At 40.7% G+C, this 22,013-nt stretch overlaps 1 protein-coding gene across 10 annotated transcripts in view; it reads left to right on the forward strand.

Annotated features, from left to right (window-relative positions):
* Window positions 1-1,200: 1,200 nt before the first annotated feature.
* The window catches only part of PICALM (phosphatidylinositol binding clathrin assembly protein), a 93,424-nt gene continuing 72,611 nt past the window's right edge, over window positions 1,201-22,013 (forward strand). For all 10 annotated transcript variants that reach the window (XR_012655059.1, XR_012655060.1, XM_032779014.2 and 7 more), the window contains exons 1-8: window positions 1,201-1,301; window positions 5,311-5,404; window positions 5,964-6,075; window positions 8,179-8,285; window positions 9,646-9,687; window positions 11,190-11,275; window positions 14,340-14,463; window positions 14,807-14,943. Coding sequence is in view for 8 of the 10 variants with exons in the window: in XM_032779014.2 (XP_032634905.1) it covers window positions 1,207-1,301; window positions 5,311-5,404; window positions 5,964-6,075; window positions 8,179-8,285; window positions 9,646-9,687; window positions 11,190-11,275; window positions 14,340-14,463; window positions 14,807-14,943 (797 nt within the window). In the remaining 2 variants the exon portion in view is untranslated. The remainder of the gene's footprint in view (window positions 1,302-5,310; window positions 5,405-5,963; window positions 6,076-8,178; window positions 8,286-9,645; window positions 9,688-11,189; window positions 11,276-14,339; window positions 14,464-14,806; window positions 14,944-22,013) is intronic.

A 22,013-nucleotide genomic window follows, 5' to 3' on the forward strand; every position in this document is an offset into this window, starting at 1 on the left:
ATTTTAATGTTGTGGCAGTTGATCTTGGATTATCAGCAGTATTCTGCTTCAATGGTCTGTGAGGGTGATGTTTGGTGATGGGGATGGGACTGAGTTACTGCAGAGACTTTTTCCTGGGTGTCTGGCTGTGAATCTTGTCCACTGCTCAGGGTTAGCTGATTGCCATATTTGGGTCGGAAGGAATTTTCCTCCAGGGGGGATTGGCAGGGCCCTGAAGGTTTTCACCTCCTCTGCAGCGTGGGGCATGGGTCATTGCTGGTGGATTCTCTGCAGCTTGAGGTCTTCAAACCACAATTTTGAGGACTTCAATAACTCAGTCATGGGTTAGGGGTTGTTATAAAAGTGGATGGGTAGGGTTCTGTGGCCTGCTTTGTGCAGGAGGTCAGACTAGATGATCATATTGGTCCCTTCTGACCTATGAGTCTATTTTTGGATGTAATTAAGATACGTCAGTCTAATCCTACAATCTTTGCATGTGCAAACTCCCACTTATTAATGTCAATTTAGCTCAGTGCATTTTGCTGTATTAACTTCTAAAAGAGTATGTATGGCCTTTGAGATGGGCTCTGAGGGATAGCTCAGTGGTTTGAGCATTGGCCTGCTAAACCCAGGGTTGTGAGTTCAGTCCTTGAGGGATCTAGAGCAAAAATCTGTCAGGGATGGTACGTGGTCCTGCTATGAAGGCAGGGGACTGGACTCAATGACCTTTCAAGGTCCCTTCCAGTTCTATGAGATAGAGGTCTATCTCTGTGTTACGACTTTTGTACATACATGTATGCTAGTTAAGAAATCTTACAACAAATAAATCAGTAAGCATATCTAGGCACCTTCTATGCTAGTATCCACACATTTGTATAAATATACTTAATCTGCTCACTGACTTCCAGGAGATGGTTAACTTCAGATGGTAAAGGAAATTACACAGTTATGTGATATCTTTACATATTTGCTATATCATGTATTCAGATTTTGAGGTTGTGTACTGTACAGTATGTAGCTCGTAACATCAATATTTTTAAATATGTCAAAAATTGAGACCAGTCTTTTGTAATTGTTTTTTATATATTGGTGGATTAAGGGAAAACTTGTAAACAAAACCAATCTGTAAGTGTATATCTTATTGCCTAGTCAGAATAATTGGCTTTGTATAAAAATTGACTGGAGGAGCGATAAGCTGTTGAAACCTTTTCTCTTTTAGGGTATGACATGTCCACGTTTATCAGACGGTATAGTAGGTATCTGAATGAAAAAGCAGTTTCTTACAGACAAGTGGCTTTTGACTTCACCAAAGTAAAAAGAGGGTAAGAACTGTAGTTTTTACTTGTCTTATCTTTTAAGATCTGGCTTCCAGTACATACTAACAAGCTGTTCTCAAATAACCAAGTTAAATATCTTTTCACTGGTATTGATCAATATACTTTGTGCGTTAAGCACCAAATATGTCAGTGCGGTTGAGTTGTAATGTGTCTGTCTTGATAAATTTTGGGGAACGCTGTGTTTTGAAAAAAATGAAATGGAAACCAGACTCTGCATTGGATTGAGGCAACCGGTGATAGCTACCTAATCTGGCCAATAAGTTGTTCCTTGATATGCCAGAAAGCTGTCTTGTGTTTGGCACCGTTGTGTTTAACTACACATCTCATTTAAGAAGATTATGGAGTTGGGTATTTATGTGAAATGCCTTGCTAAAGTGGCTGTTAGTACATTACAGTACTATGGACTGTACAATGGTAATTACACAGAATGACCATCATGCCCTTTTTGGGATGGGGAGTGGGGGAAGACATCTGATCAATTTATGTATCTATGGCATACAGTGGTCAACTGCTAGTTAAGCAACTGCTTTAGATATGGCATACATTAAAGCACGGGTCGGCAACCTTTCAGAAGCGGTGTGCCGAGTCTTCATGTATTCACTCTAATTTAAGGTTTTGCGTAGTAGTAATGCATTTTAACGTTTGTAGAAGGTCTCTTTCTATATGTCTTTAATATATATCTAAATTATTGTTGTATGTAAAATAGTTTTTAAAAAATTTAAAATTTCATTAAAAATTAAATTAAAATGCAGAGCCCCCTGGACTGGTGGCCAGGACCCAGGCGGTGTGAGTGCCACTGAAAATCAGCTCGTGTGCTGCCTTCGGCACCCATGCCATAGGTTGCCTACCCCTGCATTAAAGCCATGGTGGCTCTAATGTAGTTGAAGTAATAAATCAACCATGCTTCAAGTGAACGTTCACATGGATTCTGCTCTTGGTGGTGATGTTCCCTATATACACAAGATCTGGTTCTTTTGGCCAGTAGTACTTGTTGGGGCCAAGCCTGCACCCCAGGTGTCTTTTTGGCCTCCCCTCACCCAAACAGTATAAATGGTGGGACCAGCCATCACTTAGTTTCTTCTTTCTGTATCAGCAAGAAGGAATCCTTGCAGTTTCCTTCTACTTCTCTGTGACTGTTGGTGTTAGTGATTAGTGTACCTGTTTAAGTAGTTAACTTTTACCTGTAGACTTCAAAAAAAATAATTTTTACTACTCTAAACCTTTCATGGTTGTTAGGCATCCACCTTCATACTTCAGCCCTCTTATCCCCCCGAGATACTGTTGAAGCAAGAGGTAGACTCTCTCCATAAAGTCATGGGAATAAAATCCTCTGATCGTGAACTCTCCATACCAAAGAAAAAAAGAGATTGGTGGCATCCCATTTTGGGCATTTGTCTCAGCAGGTTTGTTCATCATTTCAAGCTCAGGATGGTGATACTGGTCTTCCCACAGCACCAAGCGTGTTTACTAAGTACTTGACAGAAGTATCAGCTCACTTAAGGAGGCAAAAAGCGACAGTCCTGTGGCACCTTATAGACTAACAGATGTATTAGAGCACAAGCTTTTGTGGGTGAATACCCACTTCATCAGATGCATGAGGCAAGGAATCCAGGTCTACGCTTACCTCAGCAATGGATTGATCCAGGGAATATCACCTCTGTAGGTGATCTTAAAGCTTTTTCATTGGGCCTCAAAGTCAGTGGAGAAATACTCACACTTACTTTATTTCAAAGCTTAGAGCTCATGGAAGCATTGTCAGCAAGAGCTTATCTTACACAAGACTCCAAACCATAGTGGACCTCGTCAACTACAAGCCCGCTCAAAGACATCAGTAAGACCATGACTCAAACTTCTGGGACATACAGCCTCATACTTCTGAGACAGCTTGCCAGACTTTGCCTAGTCTACAGGCAAGGGTAGTTGAAATCAGTGTATCTATACGGCAGATCCCCATATAGCCATGTTGGTCAGGAGTCCACAAGAAGTCCTGTCCTCATTAACTGGAAAAGACCCACTGCAAGTGTGCAGTGAAGTACTTTTCTCTGCACCTCTACTGACTAAGACTCTGACAAATATCTGCACCCATGGATGAGAGGCACATCTAGATAACTTTGTAACAAAGGGCCTGTGGTCCCTTCCTGGAGTTCATCTGCACATAAATGTCCTGGAACTGAGCCATCCACTTGGCATGCTAAACATTCGTGTCTCAACTGCATGAATCTGCTATTCCAGGGCTGATATAGCACCGCAACTATGCATTCTGTCAACAGACAAAGAGGCTAGGTCATCTTCACTCTGCCAGGAGTCCATTTGGCTCAGTGTATTCATCACTGGACCATGCCACTGGTCCTACATCTTTCAGGTGTTCAGAGCTTGCTAGCAGATCACTTCAACAGACAGTTCTCAGACAACCACAAGTGGTTGGTCAAGAACCCAGTGTTGCAGAGCATCTTTCACAAGTAGGGATATCCAAACAGACTTATTTGCAACAGAGCAGAACAAGAAATGCCAAATATTCTGCTCCACGGGGGTTTCCAGTGCAGGCTCCCTGTCATATGCCTTTCTCATCCCCTGTATGCCTGCACTGATATATGCCTGCCTTCCAACACCCATATTACAGAGAGTCATGAGGTAGCAGAGGCAAGAATATCTATGGTGGAACTATGGCCCCAACACACAGTACTAGTGAAATGAAACCAATTGTGTCTGCCTGGCATACACGTGCACCAAGAGTGTGATCCATGTGGATACCCCTCGTGAGGAAGCTCATCTAATTTAAGGTAATTAACCATGCTTTCCTCACCTGGCCAACAGGCAAAAGGACTATTTTTTTTTTTTTTAATTGTAAGGAATTCTGCTAACAGGAGGAAGTTATTGATGATTGTTCCTTGACATTTTTGGATTGTTCCAGCTGTAATAATCCTCAGCCTTTTGTGCTGCAGAGAGTCCAGTGGATTCTGATTTTTAGTTTGAACAAGCAAGAGGTTACAAGAGGTAGAAGTTTTGACTTTGATATCAAGCCTTTTTTACATAAAGTGAATGTTATTTTTAAGTCGATGTAGTGTAGAAAGCAAATGTTTACTATAAATAATTCTTGTTTGTTCATTTCCTCCTAGGGCACCTTCTTTTTCTCTTAACATTTGTGTCTTCTCTGGATATCTAGTTTAAAAAATCAACCAAATGAAAGTTAAATAGACCCAGATAACTGACATTCTCTTTAAAAAAAAAAAAAAAAAAAAAAAATCACTTAATTTTGTTAAAAAAAAAATTGTCAAATGTAATTGTAAAATCTTGTTCAGTGTTCCTGTAACTGTAGATTTCCACATAAAGTCTATTTATAATCCTACATTTTACGAATGCTTTTAAAAGGTCTTAAAGAGACAAGGTGAGTGAGGTAGTAGCTTTCATTGGACCAGTTTCTGTTTGTGAGAGAGACACGCTTTAAAAGATCTTGTCACACTGATTTGACTATTGTTTTAGGTTTCACTACTTACCCTAGATTTACAATTGAAAAAATGTTTAGGCTATTAGAAAAGTGTAGGCAACTTCTGTTTTAGAAATAGGTTTCAAAAGCTTATTTGAAAAGGTTTTTTAAGAATTTTTTAAAATCTGTCTTTGAAACAAGCTTTTTAAAATGCTGCCGATACTTCTATAGCCATCTACTGCATCATAGCTCAAAGTGCAATAGTTTTGAGCATGGCCATTTCTGTTGGTCTCAGAGAATAAAGATCAGTCCTTGAAGACCCTGCCACCCTGCAGTCTTCTGGCCAAGGAGAGTTGGATGTGGCTCTTCTGGACAATCATTGCCATTCTTTTGGCCAGACAACTTGAGTATCACAAGGCGTGCCTCTTACTTCAGTCGTCTGAATATGCTGCCTCTGGCATTGCTGTTCTTTTGATCTGTTTCATATGCTCCAGTGTTTCATATTAACTAATAAAAATATTCTTTCATAATCCAATTGGTGGTTTGTTTTCTGTTTTGTTTGCATAATAGGGCTGACGGAGTCATGAGGACAATGAACACAGAAAAACTCCTTAAAACTGTACCAATTATACAGAATCAGATGGATGCACTTCTTGACTTCAATGTAAGTTTAATTTCTGCACACATCAGAGACACTGTCAATTAGCGCTGCTGGACTTTTCCTCCACAGCTTTTCACAAGCTATGAAAACAAGTGATACAATATGTACAAAGTAAAATTCCCTTCCATATTTTTAACTTGTTGTGTCCAGTCTAATATAGTTAGTTTGAGGAGCAAAATACACCTGGAACATTGCCTTGTAGCTGGTGCACTTAATTTGAAGTACCGATGTCCCAATAAGATGACCGCTTCATGAACGTTCATTTAGGGATACATGCGTTTAAGAAGTTTTTTAAATAAACAACTTATTCTAATTTTTCTTTTGGCCCCTCTTAATCTGTGATATATTAGTCATGTATTTTTGCTGACCTGCTTTTTGTAATTTAACTTATCTTTGATGCTGATAGAGGTTCCATTTAACTTGGAATGCTGCCATGTTCTATACATAGTCCATTTGCTAATGGAAAGCAGGTCTTTGGGTAGAATAGTGAAAATTATTATTTGGAAATTTTCTGATAAAATGTCAATCCAGATGAGCTAATTTTCTTTTCTAATCTCCCTAGGTCAATAGCAATGAGCTTACAAATGGTGTAATAAATGCTGCCTTCATGCTCCTCTTCAAAGATGCCATTAGACTCTTTGCAGCATATAATGAAGGAATTATTAACCTTCTGGGTAAATATTACTCTACTCTGCAGCATTAGTTCTTTGTGTTTTCAATAAGCAAGGATATTTTTTTTTTTTTCCAGAATTTATAGCTGTTTGGATCTTTAAGGAATAAGACAAAGCAGTACATGAAGACAGAATGTTTTAAGAAAATCTTCAGTTTTTTGGGATAGCCTTATTGCCAAGGATTCTTTTGCTTTGTTAGTACTTTTCTTACATGTAACCCAAAGTACGCAATTTCCTAAAAACGAAGTCCAAGAATTTTTGGCACGGAAAATTTATTTTTCCTTGAACTGGTTTTCTGCCTGTCACTGAGAACCTCGACTCGAAATCAAATAGCAAAATTGACAGTTTTTTCTCCACTGTGAATTGTTAAAGAAGCATAGAGGGTTTAACTTGCACAGTTAGAACTTAATTCTAACAATGTTTATAATCTTTTGTATGTATTATATTTGGCTGGCTATGAAGGTTTTTATGTTGTTGCTTATTGCTGTGAAATGAGTACCTGCTCTAAACGATAGCATGATCTATCACATAGATAGGGCCTTACCAAATTCACTGCCATGCAAAATGCATCACAGGCCATGAAATCTGGTCTTCCCTGTGAAATCTGTTTTTTTGTGTGCTTTTACCCTATACTATACAGATTTCATGGGGGAGATCAGTGTTTCTCAAATTGGGGGTCCTAACCCAAAAGGGAGTTGCTACGGTATTGCCACTATTACTTCTGCGCTGTCTCCAGAGCTGGATGGCCAGAGAGCAGTGGCTGTTGGCCAGGCACTTAGCTCTGAAGGGAGCACCCTGCTAGTAGCAGCACAAAAGTAAGAGTGGGAATATCATACCATGCCATCCTTACTTCTGTGCTGCTGCTGGTGGTGGCTCTGCCTTCAGAGCTGGGCTCCCAGCTAGCAGCCACTGCTCTCCAACTGCCCAGCTCTGGAGGCATCACCACAGAAGTGGGGGTGGCAGTACTACACCTCCCCCCACCCTCCCAAAATAACCTTGCAACCACCACATAACTCCTTTTTGGGTCAGGATCCCTACAATTACAACACTGTGAAATTTCAGATTTAACTAGCTGAAACGATGAAACTTATGATTTTTTAAAAACCCTCTGACCGTGAATTTGGTAGGGCCCTACACACACAGTGTGCCTTAAAGGCTGAATTACTTACTTCTTTTAATGTGCCACAACTCTGGAGGGGCAGAGGAACTTAATCCTGTAAGTAATATTAAAATTTAAGTTAAAAGGAATGACTTATTTTAGCAGCTTATTCCTGGTAGTAAACTAGGCAGACCTAACTTCTTCAGGCACCCCAGCGTGTTTGGCTCATTCTGGCTCCCCCAAACTCCGTTTTCTCTTGAGGGAACAAGCCTTTTTAAATGGGCATGTGTTGTTTTTTTTCTTCTATGTTCCTGGGCTTTGGCCTTTCTGGTCCAAAACTAGTTTCTCAGGTTGGCTGGGAAGTAGGTAAAATCTTTGAAGCTAACAGTTCAAGCATTTTCAGTTGCAACCACAAATGTCTGCAGAGTAAAAATCCCAATAACCGGGTCAACATACAGTATTCAGCAATTACAGAGCAGCTTCAATTTAGTCACACCCACTTCAATATTTTTTAACAGGTGGGAGGAAGTTAATTTGTGTTCATTGTTACAGCTGCCTCTGTAAACAGCCTACTAGTAACTCCACTTATTTGACCAACTTTTTATGTTTGTCAGATAACCTTGTGGCTTGGCATTGGGGTTTCCTTACCTAATTTCCAGTTACAGATATATGCACTAAAATCTCTGACCATGTTAAACATTTTTGGAGACTGAGCCAAAAACATCAAGTGCTGGAGAAGGGAAAATGTACTAAAATCATTAATTTGTGTCTTTATCTTGGCCAGCATAAGCATTGACTCCGATATTAATCTTGCCAGCTTTTCCATCTCTCATGCGGTATCACTGTGGCCTCCACCGTGGAAAGGTGAAGAAAAAAGGCTGCAGACACTTTTTTTTCATAGTGATGAGTGAAGTAACTTGTCTTGCATTATAGTTACTTGTACATGCTCTGTTTAAAATATATACAGTATATTTCTTGTGACTTTTGAATACTTTTCCCATTTTCAGAAAAATACTTTGACATGAAAAAAAACCAGTGCAAAGAAGGCCTTGACATATATAAGAAGTTTCTCACTAGAATGACAAGGATCTCCGAGTTCCTCAAAGTTGCAGAGGTAAAACTTACTGTGCCAAAATTGCCCTCATGCTCAAACAGATTATAAAATACTTAACTCTGATAAAACAGCTACATTTCCTTTCCATTTGGCAGATTTAATGTCCATCAAGGAGCGTTTTATCAGAGTTTAATAACAAGGGGACCAGCTCAATAAGGGTGCATATTGAAATAGAATTTTTTTTAATAGTTCTTTGCTGAGAAGTAACTGTTCTTTGCTGAGAAGAGGATATAAGAATAAACATATAATGTACTACTGTATAAAAGCCTTGTGGCTACAGCGGTCCAGGGAGACCTTGCATGTTAGCTTGCATATACACACAATATATAGCTGTTCTTAGTTTTCTTTTAAAGTAAACTTAGGAAGAAGGAAAGTATATGTGGTGGTCTTTTTCTTTCTCTGAGACAATGTCTAGCCCTCTTTTGTTTGGCACCATCAATTCTGCTATGTCAAACTTGAGGGATGAAATAATTTGAGGATCAACATTAAATGAGAAAGCAGTGGCTGAAGCTGATAGGGTATTTCACAAGGAGTTTTACAGCATCTGAAAAACTTCTGTTGCATGCAATGTTTTTTTTTTCTTGGTTTTTCTTGTTGATTCAGTGGGTAGCAGCATGCATTCTTCTGAAGCTTTGCTGAACTAATGTCCTTCAGACGAGATTTCTGTCTGAGTAGTAGAGTGCTAATCTAAGTGTCCTGGTCAAATTCCAGAAAGGGTAATTACATTCTGCCTGTCTAAAATTCTCCCTGCAGTTTGTCTGATATGGTACTTATCCTCACTTTACAGTTCTAAACTGTTGTGTAGTGTCAGTCTGCACTGTGAAACCCATATGATGATTTACAACAGAGATGGCTGCTGTTCAGTTAAGATGTGTATGTTGTATAGCTTGTAGAGTGATTTGGAACTTGGAGGATAAAAGGGGCTGTATCAACACAATATACTATTTTTTGTACTTCCAAATACATACTGTCAGTAGTTCTCAATGCTTGCGTTCTGTAAACTACTTTGTAAGAGAAATGCTCTCATGAATTTTCCTTCCTAACACAAACCATCACCTGCTTGGTTCTCAAAACCTCTTCTGTGGACCATCAGGAATGGCACTCCAAACTTAGGTTTGGTCACATTTTAAACTCGCTACAGCCTAATGCATACATAAATTTTACTTTGATTTCCTTTGATTTTTTTTACATCTGTTTTAATCTAAAAAGTTAGAGCTCCAATTATGTAAATTTAAAGTAGTACAGAGGATTTTTGCTTTCCTTGCATGACAGCACGTTAATATGGTTTCTCCTTTTTAGCAATGTAATCTTTGAATAAACACTAGTCAGTTCTAAAGCTCATAAATCTGCTTTGTTACAGCAAGTTGGAATTGACAGAGGAGACATACCAGATCTTTCTCAGGTAGATAAACTGTTATGCATATGTGAATACATGTTTCTTTCTTTCTTGGATTGCATGTTCAGAAAAATGTGGAGTCGTGTTGGTTTTCTTGCATATATAATCACCATATTCTTAAATTATGAGACGAGTTGTGACTAAATTGAACTCTAACCAGAAAGTCTTTCACTCACAAATTCCAGGATCCTAATGTATGAAAATGCAAAGTAATTACAGTTGCAGTATATTACAATTGTCAAATTAATGGCATTTTGAGAGCAGAAAATAGAGAATTAAAATCAAATTTTTGAATAAACATGAATTTCCTAAGTTTAAAACCATTTTAAAAGTATGATGGAAACCGATCTGTTTGTAGTAGAGGCTCATGTAATGCAGCTTTCACAAATGAGATCCTTTAGTAAGATGGCTGCTCTAAGTAGAAAGCTTCAAAGTGACAGTTGATTACTTGTTAAGACTTTCAATTTGTTTATGTATGTATTACCTCAGATGGGTACAGCTTCCTTTTTTATCTTAATTGGAACATGGACTACTCATTTCAATTATCTGTTTTCTTTATGCCTTTTCTTAATGTTTATTTTCCAACATTATCATGGATTGCTGTTTTGATAGGCGCCAGCATGAGAAGGGCCCTACCAAATTCACAGCCGTGAAAAATGTGTCACGAACCATAAAATCTGATCTTATGTGCATTACCTTATACTATATAGATTTCACAGGGGAGACCAGTGTTTCTCAAACTGGGGGTCCCAACCCACAAGAGGGTTGCGGGGTGAGGTTTGCAAGGTTATAGTAGGGGGGTTGTGGCATTGCCAGTCTTACTTCTGTGCTGCCCTCTGAGCTGGGCGGCTGGAGAGTGATGGTTGCTGGCTGAAGGCCCAGCTCTGCAGGCAGCAGCGCAGATGTGAGGGTGGCAATACCATGCCATGCCATCCTTACTTCTGTGCTGCTGCTGGCAGTGGCACTGCCTTCAGAGCTGGGCTCCCAACCAGCAGATGCCACTCTCTAGCTGCCCAAATCTGAAGACAGTGCTGCTGCCAGCAGCAGCAGAGAAGTGAGGGTGGCAATACCATGACCCCACCTACAATAACCTTGCATTTCCCCCTCTACCCCTTTTTGGGTCAGGACCCCTACAGTTACAACACTGTGAAATTTCAGATTTAAATATCTGAAATCATTAAATTTATGATTTTAAAATTCAATGACCATGAAATTGACCAAAATGGACTGTGAATTTGGTAGGGCCCTAATCACGAGTAATAGAACTGGCATAGTGGATGATATTGTACCATCTGATGATATAAAATACTTTGCTCAAGTTATTATGTTCTTAGTGTCAAAATACTGTGGTGTCAATATTTTGAGCTGTAGACCATGTCCGGTTACCCTCAGTTGCATTCTCTGGCACTGTGGTGACAGGATCACACCTTTCTTTTTTTATTTTTTTTAGCTGGTGCCTGGTTTTGTCTTGGATTTTTCATATCTATGCCCTCACTGCCCTTTTGCAGGCACCAAGCAGTCTTCTTGATGCTTTGGAACAACATTTAGCCTCTTTAGAAGGAAAGAAAATCAAAGACTCCACAGCTGCAAGCAGGTATATGTGCTTTTGTCCTCTTATACAGTTGTGTTAAGAATCAAAAGTTAGGTTCCTTACTTTGAAATTGCCATCCTGAAATAGTCTGTATGGGTTGTGTTGAAATGAAGAACATGGGTCGCTGTTGCAGCACTGAAACAGTTGATGAATTTGGTGCTGTTGACAGCATAGTATTTGTTGGTTAAACAAAATAAAGCTTTCCTGTCTCAGGCCATGTCTACACTACAAAGTGTTGCCAATTCAAATTACATCAGCAGACAGCTGCTACAGTTACTGTATTGCTTGTCTGTGTGCATACTGGGCTTCCTGTGTCTGCTTCTTTCCTTCTTAACTCCCCTGGCTGATGAAGCCATACACCAGCCACCTTGACAGCAGCAAGGAGAGATTCAGCTGCAGACTCAGCAGGTGCACAATGATAGTTGAATATGCTTTTGATGGATTTTCATTGGCATTGGTTACTCATTAGATTGGATCTGTGGGAAAAATATCCCCTTGGTTATAGTTGCCTGTTGTGTCCTACATAATATCTGTGAAGCCCTGGGAGAAAGTTTGCCAAAGGAGTGGAGGGTGGAATGGAATAGTTATTTGAACAGCCAGACACAAAGGTTATCAGATGAGCTTCATCCTCTTACGCCAGTAGCCTGTTAACATCTGCAGGCCCCATTGCAGTAATCGCTGAGGGAAAGCATCCTTCTGTGGAGGAAAAAATAAGGCTCCCATCCTTAGAAAGCTTTGAGAGAGGATTGCAGTGTACTTCTGTGGAAGTTTCATCAACATCTCTCAGGAGGATTCAAGGGTCATCCTTGTGTACATAAACAAACTGCCCTGCCACAACTGTGGCCAGAACGGTCAGTGCTTGGCATTGTGAGATAGCTGCTGGAGAGCTTCTAGGGTTGACATAAGTAATGCAGTGTCTACACCTGTGCTGCATCGACCTCTGAGCATCAAGCATAGCTTAATGCTGCTCAGGGAGCTGGTGTTATTACTTTCATCAGTAGGAGACAAATTAAGTGTAGACAAATGCACAAGTAGGCTTATGTTGACCTAACTTTGTATTGTAGACCAGGCCTAAATGTAGTGCAACTAGAATAGACAGAACTGAGAACAATTCACATTATGGTAGAACTTTCAGACTTCACCTTGAGACTCTGTAACTTTTGGTGTCTTGCTGCTTGGAAATCTTTAATTTTCCGTACCATTAATTAGATTGTTCTTATAAATCATTGTTGGTATTTCTGTAAAATAATCAACACATATGCATGCTCTTCATTTTGTCTTTTAATATCTCAAGTTGTCCTTTTGTTTTTCATAAAAATACTGAAACAAAGAGTCGAAATACATGTGTGATCAGGCACTGAATGGCATAAAAGGTGGTGGCGATGAATGGCCCCACTGCTTTTGTGACGTTCATTAAAATGCAATATAGTCTAGGGAATTGGAGGTTCTTTGGGAATGTCCCTGGTGATAAAATGACTGACAGTCAGCTGCTCTTTGTTGTGTTGCTACTAAACTTTAAGAAAAACAAAATTAAAAATTTCACTTCTATGGAACATGTTTATATTGACCTTAAAATATAAGACTATAACTTTTAAAACTAAATTTTAGTAGGCTAGTGCCAGTTTTCAATGATTTTGTCCTCTTCCTGTACTTGTACTGTCAAAATTACAATAATGTAAAATAAAATCTAACTGCTTAATTTTTTTCTCTCAGGGGTTCTCAAACTTCATTGCACTGCAACCCCCTTCTGTCAATAAAAATTATAAACCACCCCAAGATGGGGGAGAAAAGCCTGTATCCATCTGATTCCCACTGGCCTGGGTGGGGGAGCCAAAGCCTGAGCCCCACTGCCCTGTGTGGGGTAGGGGTCAAAGCCAAAGCCCAAAGGCTTCAGCCCCAGCCAAGGGGCCTGTAACCTGAGTCCTGCTGCCCAGGGCTGAATCCTTCGGGCTTTGGCCCCTAAAATGGGGTCGCAACCCACTTTGGAGTCCTGACGCATGGTTTGAGAACCACTGATCTATCTTGAAAGTAAAACCAGATTTGTCAAACCACTTTTTTTCTAACTGTTGTTTTTCCCATTATGTTTTTAAAATGTGATCACAAATTGGAAAGAACCATGGGATTGATTAAAGAATTTAAAAACCTGCTTTATAGTGAGACTCAGAGCTCAATCTATTTAGCTTGACAAAATGAAGGTTAACAGGTGACTTGATTATAGCATTTAAGTATCAACATGGATAATGGATATTTAATAATCGATGTATCATAGAAAGTTGAAACATGGTCCAGTGGCTGGAAGTTGAAGCTAGACAAATTCAGACTGGAAAAAAGGTACACGCATTTAATGGTGAGAGGAACTGGCTATTGGAACAATTTACCAAGAGACATGGTGGATTGTTGGTCGCTGATCATTTTAAGCTCAGGATTGGATGTTTTTCTAAAATACGCTCTAGGAATCTTTTTGAGGAACTTCTATGGCTTGTGTTAAACAAGAGGTTACCTTAGATGATCACAATAGTTCTCTTTGGCCTTGGAATCTGTGAAAACTCTTTTTTGCCTGGAAATGTAATGCATTGTATCAAGCGCATAGTCTTGTAATTGAGCCAGATAAATTAAGCAAGCTAACTGTATTTGAAAATAGTAGATAACTTACCAGAACTTTCTGTTCCTCCACAAAATGTACAGATCTCTCATTTTAAGTTGAATTTTCATAAATTAGCAGAGGAACAGAAAAAATCCACATCATGAATTCATATGAGGCAGCTTGGAAGGGGCATATCTAAGGGGATTGATCAGAGCCAATGTACAAGAAAGTAGATAGCACCGTTTCTAAACGTTCCTATTTTGCAGTATAGGCACTTAAATATTGCAGTGCAATATTTAATGTAATATCATTTTTTTAAAGTAACACTTTTTATATAATCTCAGATTTGTGTGTCATACAGACTAAGATTTCAAATTCTATAAAGGAACTGAGAAAAAACAGGCAAAGCGTTTTCATATCAGCTGTTCCCATCATGTGACACACATATGAACAACAAGTTTTTTCCCCCTGTCCAATTACCAGGGCTACTACACTTTCCAATGCAGTCTCTTCCCTTGCAAGCACTGGCCTGTCTCTCACTAAAGTGGATGAAAGGGAAAAACAAGCTGCATTAGAGGAAGAGCAAGCTCGTTTAAAAGCTTTAAAGGTAGGTATTTTCTTGTTTACAGAAAAGTTAAGGTCACTTTCGTAATCACAAGTACTGTGCATATGCATCTCATTAAAGTTTCTTATAATATGTCATAACAGTTGTGTAGAGTTTTCCTGTTATCAGTTATTCATTTTCTAAAAGAGGTATGTACCATCTTTTAATCCTGCAAATGTACCGGCTTTTCTTTCTGTATGTAAATAGACTTTCATACTTGACTGCCATCTTATTGTATGAAATAAGTAACGAGAATTTTTTAGAGTTTTTTTTTTTTTTTTGCTTCAGAAGCCATATAAACAAACCTTGTTTCTGGATTTCTTATGCCAGCTCACTTTCCCAACAGGAACAACGTCTAAAAGAACTTGCAAAGAAACCTCATACCTCTTTAACGACAGCAGCCTCTCCTGTGTCTACTGCAGCAGGAAGCATAATGACCACCCCAGCCATTGATATTTTTTCTACCCCTAGCTCTTCGAACAGGTATGTTTCAGTAGTTTTTCTTTAGTTATTAGTTAGCTCCAGCTGAAGTCATCCAGCTTCACTGCCATTGTGTGTTAGAAAAATTTACTGTTACCTAGAATCTATCCATAAGTGATTTTTGATAGATATTTCAATGAGAACATCCCATTCAGATAAGGATGACATGTCGAAATAATTTTTCCTCCTCCCTGATCAGATTAATTTGATAACAAGCTGTTTAATGACCCTTGTGATTCTTCTGGTTAATCTAAATGCCAGTTAGGCTCAGCACATGTACTCCCTGCCCTCAGGGACCTTACTAAATAGATTGGCAAAGGTCAGATATAAATTCTCACGGATGGGTCCAGAGGATGGTGCTTAATTAATCTCTCGTCTGTGTTTTTTAAATGGGTTACTGATGTGGGTGACCATTAGTGGGTGTTTCAGAAGAGAATCTGAGGGCAGGAGTTTGAATGAGGAGGGGGCAAGTGCCACTAAGGTAAAGGAGCTATGCCAATTATATCACAGAGAATTACTTACTGCTTGTCCTGGTCTCCCATACTAATGGTTCCTGCTGTTCAGTTCTGGGCTTAGTTTATAAAAATACTGTCAGGCCTGGTTTACACTACCAAGTTAGATGGACATAAGGCAGCTTATGTCAGCCTAATTATACCAGTGTACAAACTACAGCCTTCCTCCTGCTGATGTAAGTGCCCTATTACAGCGACATAATAACTCCACCTCCACAAGAGGTGTAGGGCTTAGGGTGATGCAGTGTCCGTATAGACACTGCTGGTTACTTACTTTGACTGTCATTCTTGTCAAGAAGGCTGATCACAGTTGGGCTGTCACCCTGGGACTCCAGCTAGAGGCCAACTGCACCCCAGCCTCACCTGGGGCTCCAGGCTCCCAGCTGATGTGCTGTCCGGGTTCCCTGCTTGGATCCTGGGGGGCAGCCTGGCTCCCTGCTGGACTACTGCCTGGGCTCCCTGCTCCCAGCCAGGCTGCTGCCCAGGTTCCTGGCGAGGATCTGAGAACCAAGGGTTGGGGGGCAGCCGTGCTCCTGCTGGGGAGCTGTGCATGGAGCTGAGAGCCTGGGCTTTCGGATCCACCCTTCCCCCTTTGAAAAATGTGCATAACCAATAGAAGGAGGGTATTGTGGACATGAATCACTGCAGTAATTACTGTGGTGACCTAACATAAGTCAGCTTACATTTGTAGTGTAGACAAGCTCTTAGTCATGCAAAATAGTGCCATATTGTGCAGGGACTTGGTCAGGATTTAAACCCAAAGAATGTTTAACCATTGCTTTGGGATTCACAGAGCAACCATGCACATTTCCTCTCTTTGCTGTTCTTCAAAAACTGTTTGCACTCTGCTAGGCTTTTTTTCCCACTAGATGACAAATATAGGAAATGATTTATAGGACACCAACTGTTTAGCAAGTATCTGCATCAAATAACACAGTCAGAATTACAGAAATGAGCAGCTGGTGTTAGTAACCGAAAGTCATGAGGGTAAAAACAGAGGAGTATGTGGCATTTGAGTTGCTTCCTTGATAAAGGAGAAAGCATTTAAAATGATCAGATATAATTCTGTTTGTTGGATATCCAAAAACATTTGTTAATCTCACTGATAGTTATTTGAAACCCAAGCTTTGGCAAAGCTACTTTAGCAGCCAGAAAAGTTACATTATAGATAGACATCGTTTGCAGATGAAAAGTTCATAAGTGTTTTAATCTATTCTAGCCTGATTTAGTTTTTTCAAAATGTGTTACAAAATACAATTCTGCTGACCCTCTCTCTCATTGCTGAACAAGAACATACCTTGAATAGTAGTCTTATGAGTCAGATTTTATTTTCCTTTTTTCTTAATGTTCTCTCATTTCCTTTTTTTTTTGGTTAAGCAAGAGTAGTAGAGTGGATCCCAGCAGAGCCAGTGTACTGATAGGCTGACAAAGGATCCTAAAGAATTTTCTAATTAACATCTTCACTTATGGCCAAATGCATGTCTGTCTTCAGATAGGAATGATGCATATCTTTAGGCACTTAGATTTTGGGTTACTTAGTAGGCAACATCGTTCTATTGCTGCTGATCTACAGGACCCACTAATGCTGCACTTCGGTGTGCATTGAAGAGAACATACTGATGTAACTTAGGGTATCCCATTAAAATTGAGCAATAACTATAAAATGAGCCAGTTCATAGGAAGTTGGATTAATTAAAAAAAACAAGCATCTTATCGGAAAACTAAGAGTTGCGTTTATCTGGACACTTAAATCACTTAAGTATACTTTTATCGTTATATACAAGCTGTAATACAGGTTGCAGTGCTTCCAGATCCAGATGCATAGCATCTAGAAATGCTGTATTCTTTTTTGAGTATATGTCCCTGCTGTGGATGCTGCACCATAGGATGCTCATGTGCCTGTGAGTTCTTGATCAGAAATTGAAAAGCAGTGTCTGCAGGCCCGCACTCTCATGCTCCCATAGAAGGGCCTGGAGAGAGGTGTGGACCTGCCACCACTCAGTTCCTTCTCACCCACCTGCGGCTTGAAACGTAGCATTCAGTGTCTGCTGTTTTCACAGTTTCCTGCCTTTCACTTACTGTGCATGTCTTATTATTCCCTTCTTTCTTGTTTTAGTTATTTAGTTCATTTGTTGTTCTCTGGTATTCAGCACAGTTGTGCTTTAAAAAGGAGGTTCCCACCTCATTTATTTTGCTGAACCTTTGCTTTAGTACTCTGATGTTCAGGGCTATGTTGTGAAGACACCAGGGTTCAAGCCCTGTTAGAGTTGTCTCCGGTCTTCTCCCCATAGCATTAGGCATTCCAGCTGTTTCTGGTGTCCTGGAGACACCCAAGTGCTGTCAAAGTGCAAGGTCTGTATGGAATTCAAAGGCAGGTCTTGAAAGGATAGATGTGCTAGGTTGAAGCTCCTCCTGATGTAGTGCTCCCTAGCTCCAGTGTGGGGTCTGCTTCCCCTTCTCCCCCATACATCAGCTTCAACATGTCAGGCCACTCCAGTGACTGTAAGAGCCCCAACAACAGTTCCATGGGTAAAGACTTGGAAGAGAGGCTTCTTTTTCTTGTCTGTCAGGCAATCAAAGAAAAGGGGTTGGTTGCCCCATAAATCTGATTCCCAAGAGATCTCGCTGAAATTGATACCAAGGCATCAGTACTGCCTAAGTAGCTAGGATCAGATGTCTACCAGGCAGCACGAAGTACCTACCTCAATACCTCCTGACACATCTAGGCACCAAGATGCGCACACAGCATTTCTACGGTAGCCCTGATGTCATCCTTATCTCAAAGCTGTAAAGAGCACTCAGACTGGTGTCACTGTATATGGTACCCGAGGGGCCATCTCCTGATTGGTACTGATCCCTGTTCCAGGCCCCAGTACCAGCTGTATCAGGCTACCATAGTCCTCCAGCATTCTAGATTTCTCTCCCCAGGAGACTGTATTACATCAGAGGAACTGGAGTCTCCTCTCCTAAGAATTTCCACAAGACCCCCACTCCTCCCCAGTACTGCTTTGACATCTGCAGCCTGAACCCCTCCTCATTTGACTAGGATCAGAACCCCTACCCTGGGTACTAACATCAATGCTAGAAGCCCCCTCTTCAGCCCAGAGGTGGAGATTTTCTGACTCTGAAGTATCAGTACAGGGCTCTGATACTGTACCAGCATACTCCTCAAAGCTCTTATACTGAAGAGGACTTTTCAGAGCCCACTAGACATTCTAGACCTAGTGGTTGTAAATACACCTGGGGACATTTTTCCTGCTCAGTGGCCTTACTGGAACTCCTGCGGACACTTTCACGAGCAGTTTTAAAGGGTACCAGCCAAAAAGAAAACTCAACACCTGCTACTACCACATCACTATCTGACAGACTATCCTCCAGCACAATCTGCTCCTTTGGTACTGAGAGATGCAAGATGAACGGACATCACAGATTGAGGAAACCTCACCCCCATCAGCCACGTTCTCTTCCTCCATGGTGGTAATACCACCACTTCTCTTTTATGCTGGTGACTTTAGGGCCTTCCAGGGCCTAATGAAACACAAGGCGGAATCCCTCCAGATCCTGTTAGAAGAGGTCAGGATTCTCAGCACTCCCTGGTGGATGTTTTAAATATCACCCCCCTCTCCTCCCAAGGAAAGATGGCTCTACCAGTCAGTAAGATTATACATGTATTGCCGACATTTACTTTATGGAAAACATTTGCAGTCTATCTAGCAGGTCTCCAGAATATGATTGCAGCCTCCCTGAGCAGGAACTTCCATTAGTACCACAAAAGGGAACTCAGCAAGTGTCTTCCACAGCATCCACCAAACCTGGGGTCTCCTAGAAGAAGGCCTATTTGCTACCCCAGTCAACACAAAATGTCACATTTTCTGCTCCAAAGGAGGATACTGCTGGGATATACCCTGAGAACCCTGTGGCCCCATACCCTGTGATATGCTTACCTGCAATACGAAGGAGTGAGGATTATCCTCACAGCACAGTCCTCGCCAAGACAATCATGGTACTCAAACCTCCTTCACCTCTCTTCAGTGCCTCTCCACTTTCCCCTCAGGAGGGGATCTACTGTCATAAAACTTGAATCCCTCCCCCCTCTTCCCCCTGTCCCTGAATCTGTGAGCATGGGCCATAGATGTTTCTCAGGCGTGGACTAAGCCTGTTCTATCTAGCAGGAAACATACTACTCGCAAAACTTACCTTCAGAGTTTGAAACACCTCCATTTTCTGGTGCTCTCTTTACTTTTCTCAAGCATCAGACACTCCACTCCCCAAGATCCTAGACTACCTGTTGGATTTGAAGAGACAAGGTCTATCAGTTAGCTCAGTCAAAGTACATTTGGCCGCAATCATAGCCTTCCACTCAGTTCCTCCCATGACTGGATTCCTTAAGGGCTCTCACCACTTATTTCCTCCTGTTTGGAACCCGGCCCCCCAATGGCATCTAAATTTGGTTCTTGATGCCCTGTGGAAACCCTCCTTCAAACCGATGGCTACCTGCTCTCTCCTCTTCCTCCTCTCCCTCAGACTTCATTCCTTATAACAGTCACTTAGACTAGATGAATGGGAGAAATCGGTGCTCTCATGGCAGAACCACCATTCACTACCTTCTGCAGACGTAAAGTTACCCTACATCTCCATCCTGCTTTTCTCCCTAAGGTCTCTTTGGAATACCGTATTAATCAGGAAACCCATCTACCAGTATTCTATCCAATGCTTCATGCCTCCAGGGATGAAACTAGCCTATATACACTAACTACATGTTAGGAGGACATCATGCCTTCCACCTTTACTGATCTAAGACTTTCAGCAGCTCTCCCAGACTATCTCTATCTTTTGCGGAGAGGATGAAGGGACAACCAATTTTCACACACAGACTGTGTAAAGTGAGTCTCTGTTTGCATCTTTGACATGCTATGAGACTGCTGGAATACAACTCTGAGTGACAGCACACTTCACTAACACTTAGTCCATGTCTATAGCCCTTTCAAAAAGCTCTCTGTAGCAGATATGTGCAGGTCTGCAACTTGGTCCTCCATCCTTCTGTTTCCCAAGCATTACGCTGTCTTACCTGCTTCTAGAACTGAAACAGTTGATGATGCAGTCCTCTGAACTGTTTTGCGCCTGCCTCTTTAGCGCCTAGCTCCACATTAAGTTACTATTGGGGAGTCTCCTACAGTGTAGCGCCCATAGAGAGACAAACTCAAGGGAGAAGTTACTTACTGTACAGTGACTTGAGTTTGAGCTATTTTGTTCCTATGGACTCCACCTCTTGCCCTCCTTCCCCTCTGCTGCAGAGTATCTGGCTTTGGGCTTGGAAAGAACTGAGTGGTGGCGGGTCCACACTTGCCTATTTGACTTCATATGGAAGCACGAGGAACTGCTCTGCACTGGCCCATGGGCGCTGCTTTGCAATGTCCAGTTGAGAGCACACTGGTGCACATGCATCCTACGATGGAACACCGACAGGGACAAAGTATCTCAAAATGCAAATTAGTGTGCAGGTAAAGAATCTCTTCTTCCAACTCATCACATGCTTAATGCATATTACTTTATCTGAAATCCAGGCAGAAGAGCATAGAAAAGAATTTTTCTATGGTTTACTAGATGTTATGCATTGTCTATATTTGTCATTTTTCTCCCATAATCTATAGATAGAAATAATAGAATTCCTCTTCTCTCTCTCACTTCAAAAACTTATCCCAATTAGAATTCTGTGAGTAGAATTTCGATTAGAGCAGAAACTTCCCTGAATTTCAATTAGGGACCCCTGCTATCCTAATCTTCTTAATCTGAGAAGTCATCAGATACTACAGTGATGGACACCAGTAGAGCAGTTGGATTAACCTTTTCACTTAGACAGTATTGCCAACATAACTTGGATTGAAGTGATTTTGTGCACTGGGTTTTAAAGTATTTATTATTCTGTCTCCTATATTGCTGGTGAATAAAGGTGACTTTAACTCTTGATGTACTGTATATAAAAATATGATTAGGACCTTGATGGACACACTGCTCCAGAGTTTTGAAGAAATGTGTTATTACTGTAAAATCTTATGAACTTAAGAGGGCTCATTAAAATGTTTTTTTTCTCTCCATTGTTTGTAAGATACTTGACATCTTAAATACAATTGCTGTAATGACTTGTGTACTCTTCTCCACATTTCCATGTGTTAACTAAGGAAATATTTCCTCTTCCCCTCAATGAGTTTTGGGGCTTGACACTTCTTGGGGTTTGAATCTGTTTCCAGTGGAGAGGTAAATAAATTTACCCTTTTTGATGCATCAGCATTACTGATGACAGTACAGCTCTGGCCAATGTTTAAAAAATTTCAAAAGCTTTAAAAAAGTTTATCAGCATTATAGTCATTGAGCCAAGTTCTCAACTGTACTCAATAAATGATGGTGTAGCAGAGGAGTGGTCATAGAGGAGCCATTTGTAGTTCCAGTTTGGGACAATTTGTGTCAAAGTTGGATTTCCTGGCACAGTTTAGAGCTGCCACTTGCTACCAGTAGCCCCTGTGAGGTCACTTTGTGAACAGGGCATCGTTGAAGTGCAGGCAT

The sequence above is a fragment of the Chelonoidis abingdonii genome, chromosome 1 (assembly GCF_003597395.2).
Source record: "Chelonoidis abingdonii isolate Lonesome George chromosome 1, CheloAbing_2.0, whole genome shotgun sequence".
NCBI lineage: Eukaryota > Metazoa > Chordata > Testudines > Testudinidae > Chelonoidis > Chelonoidis abingdonii.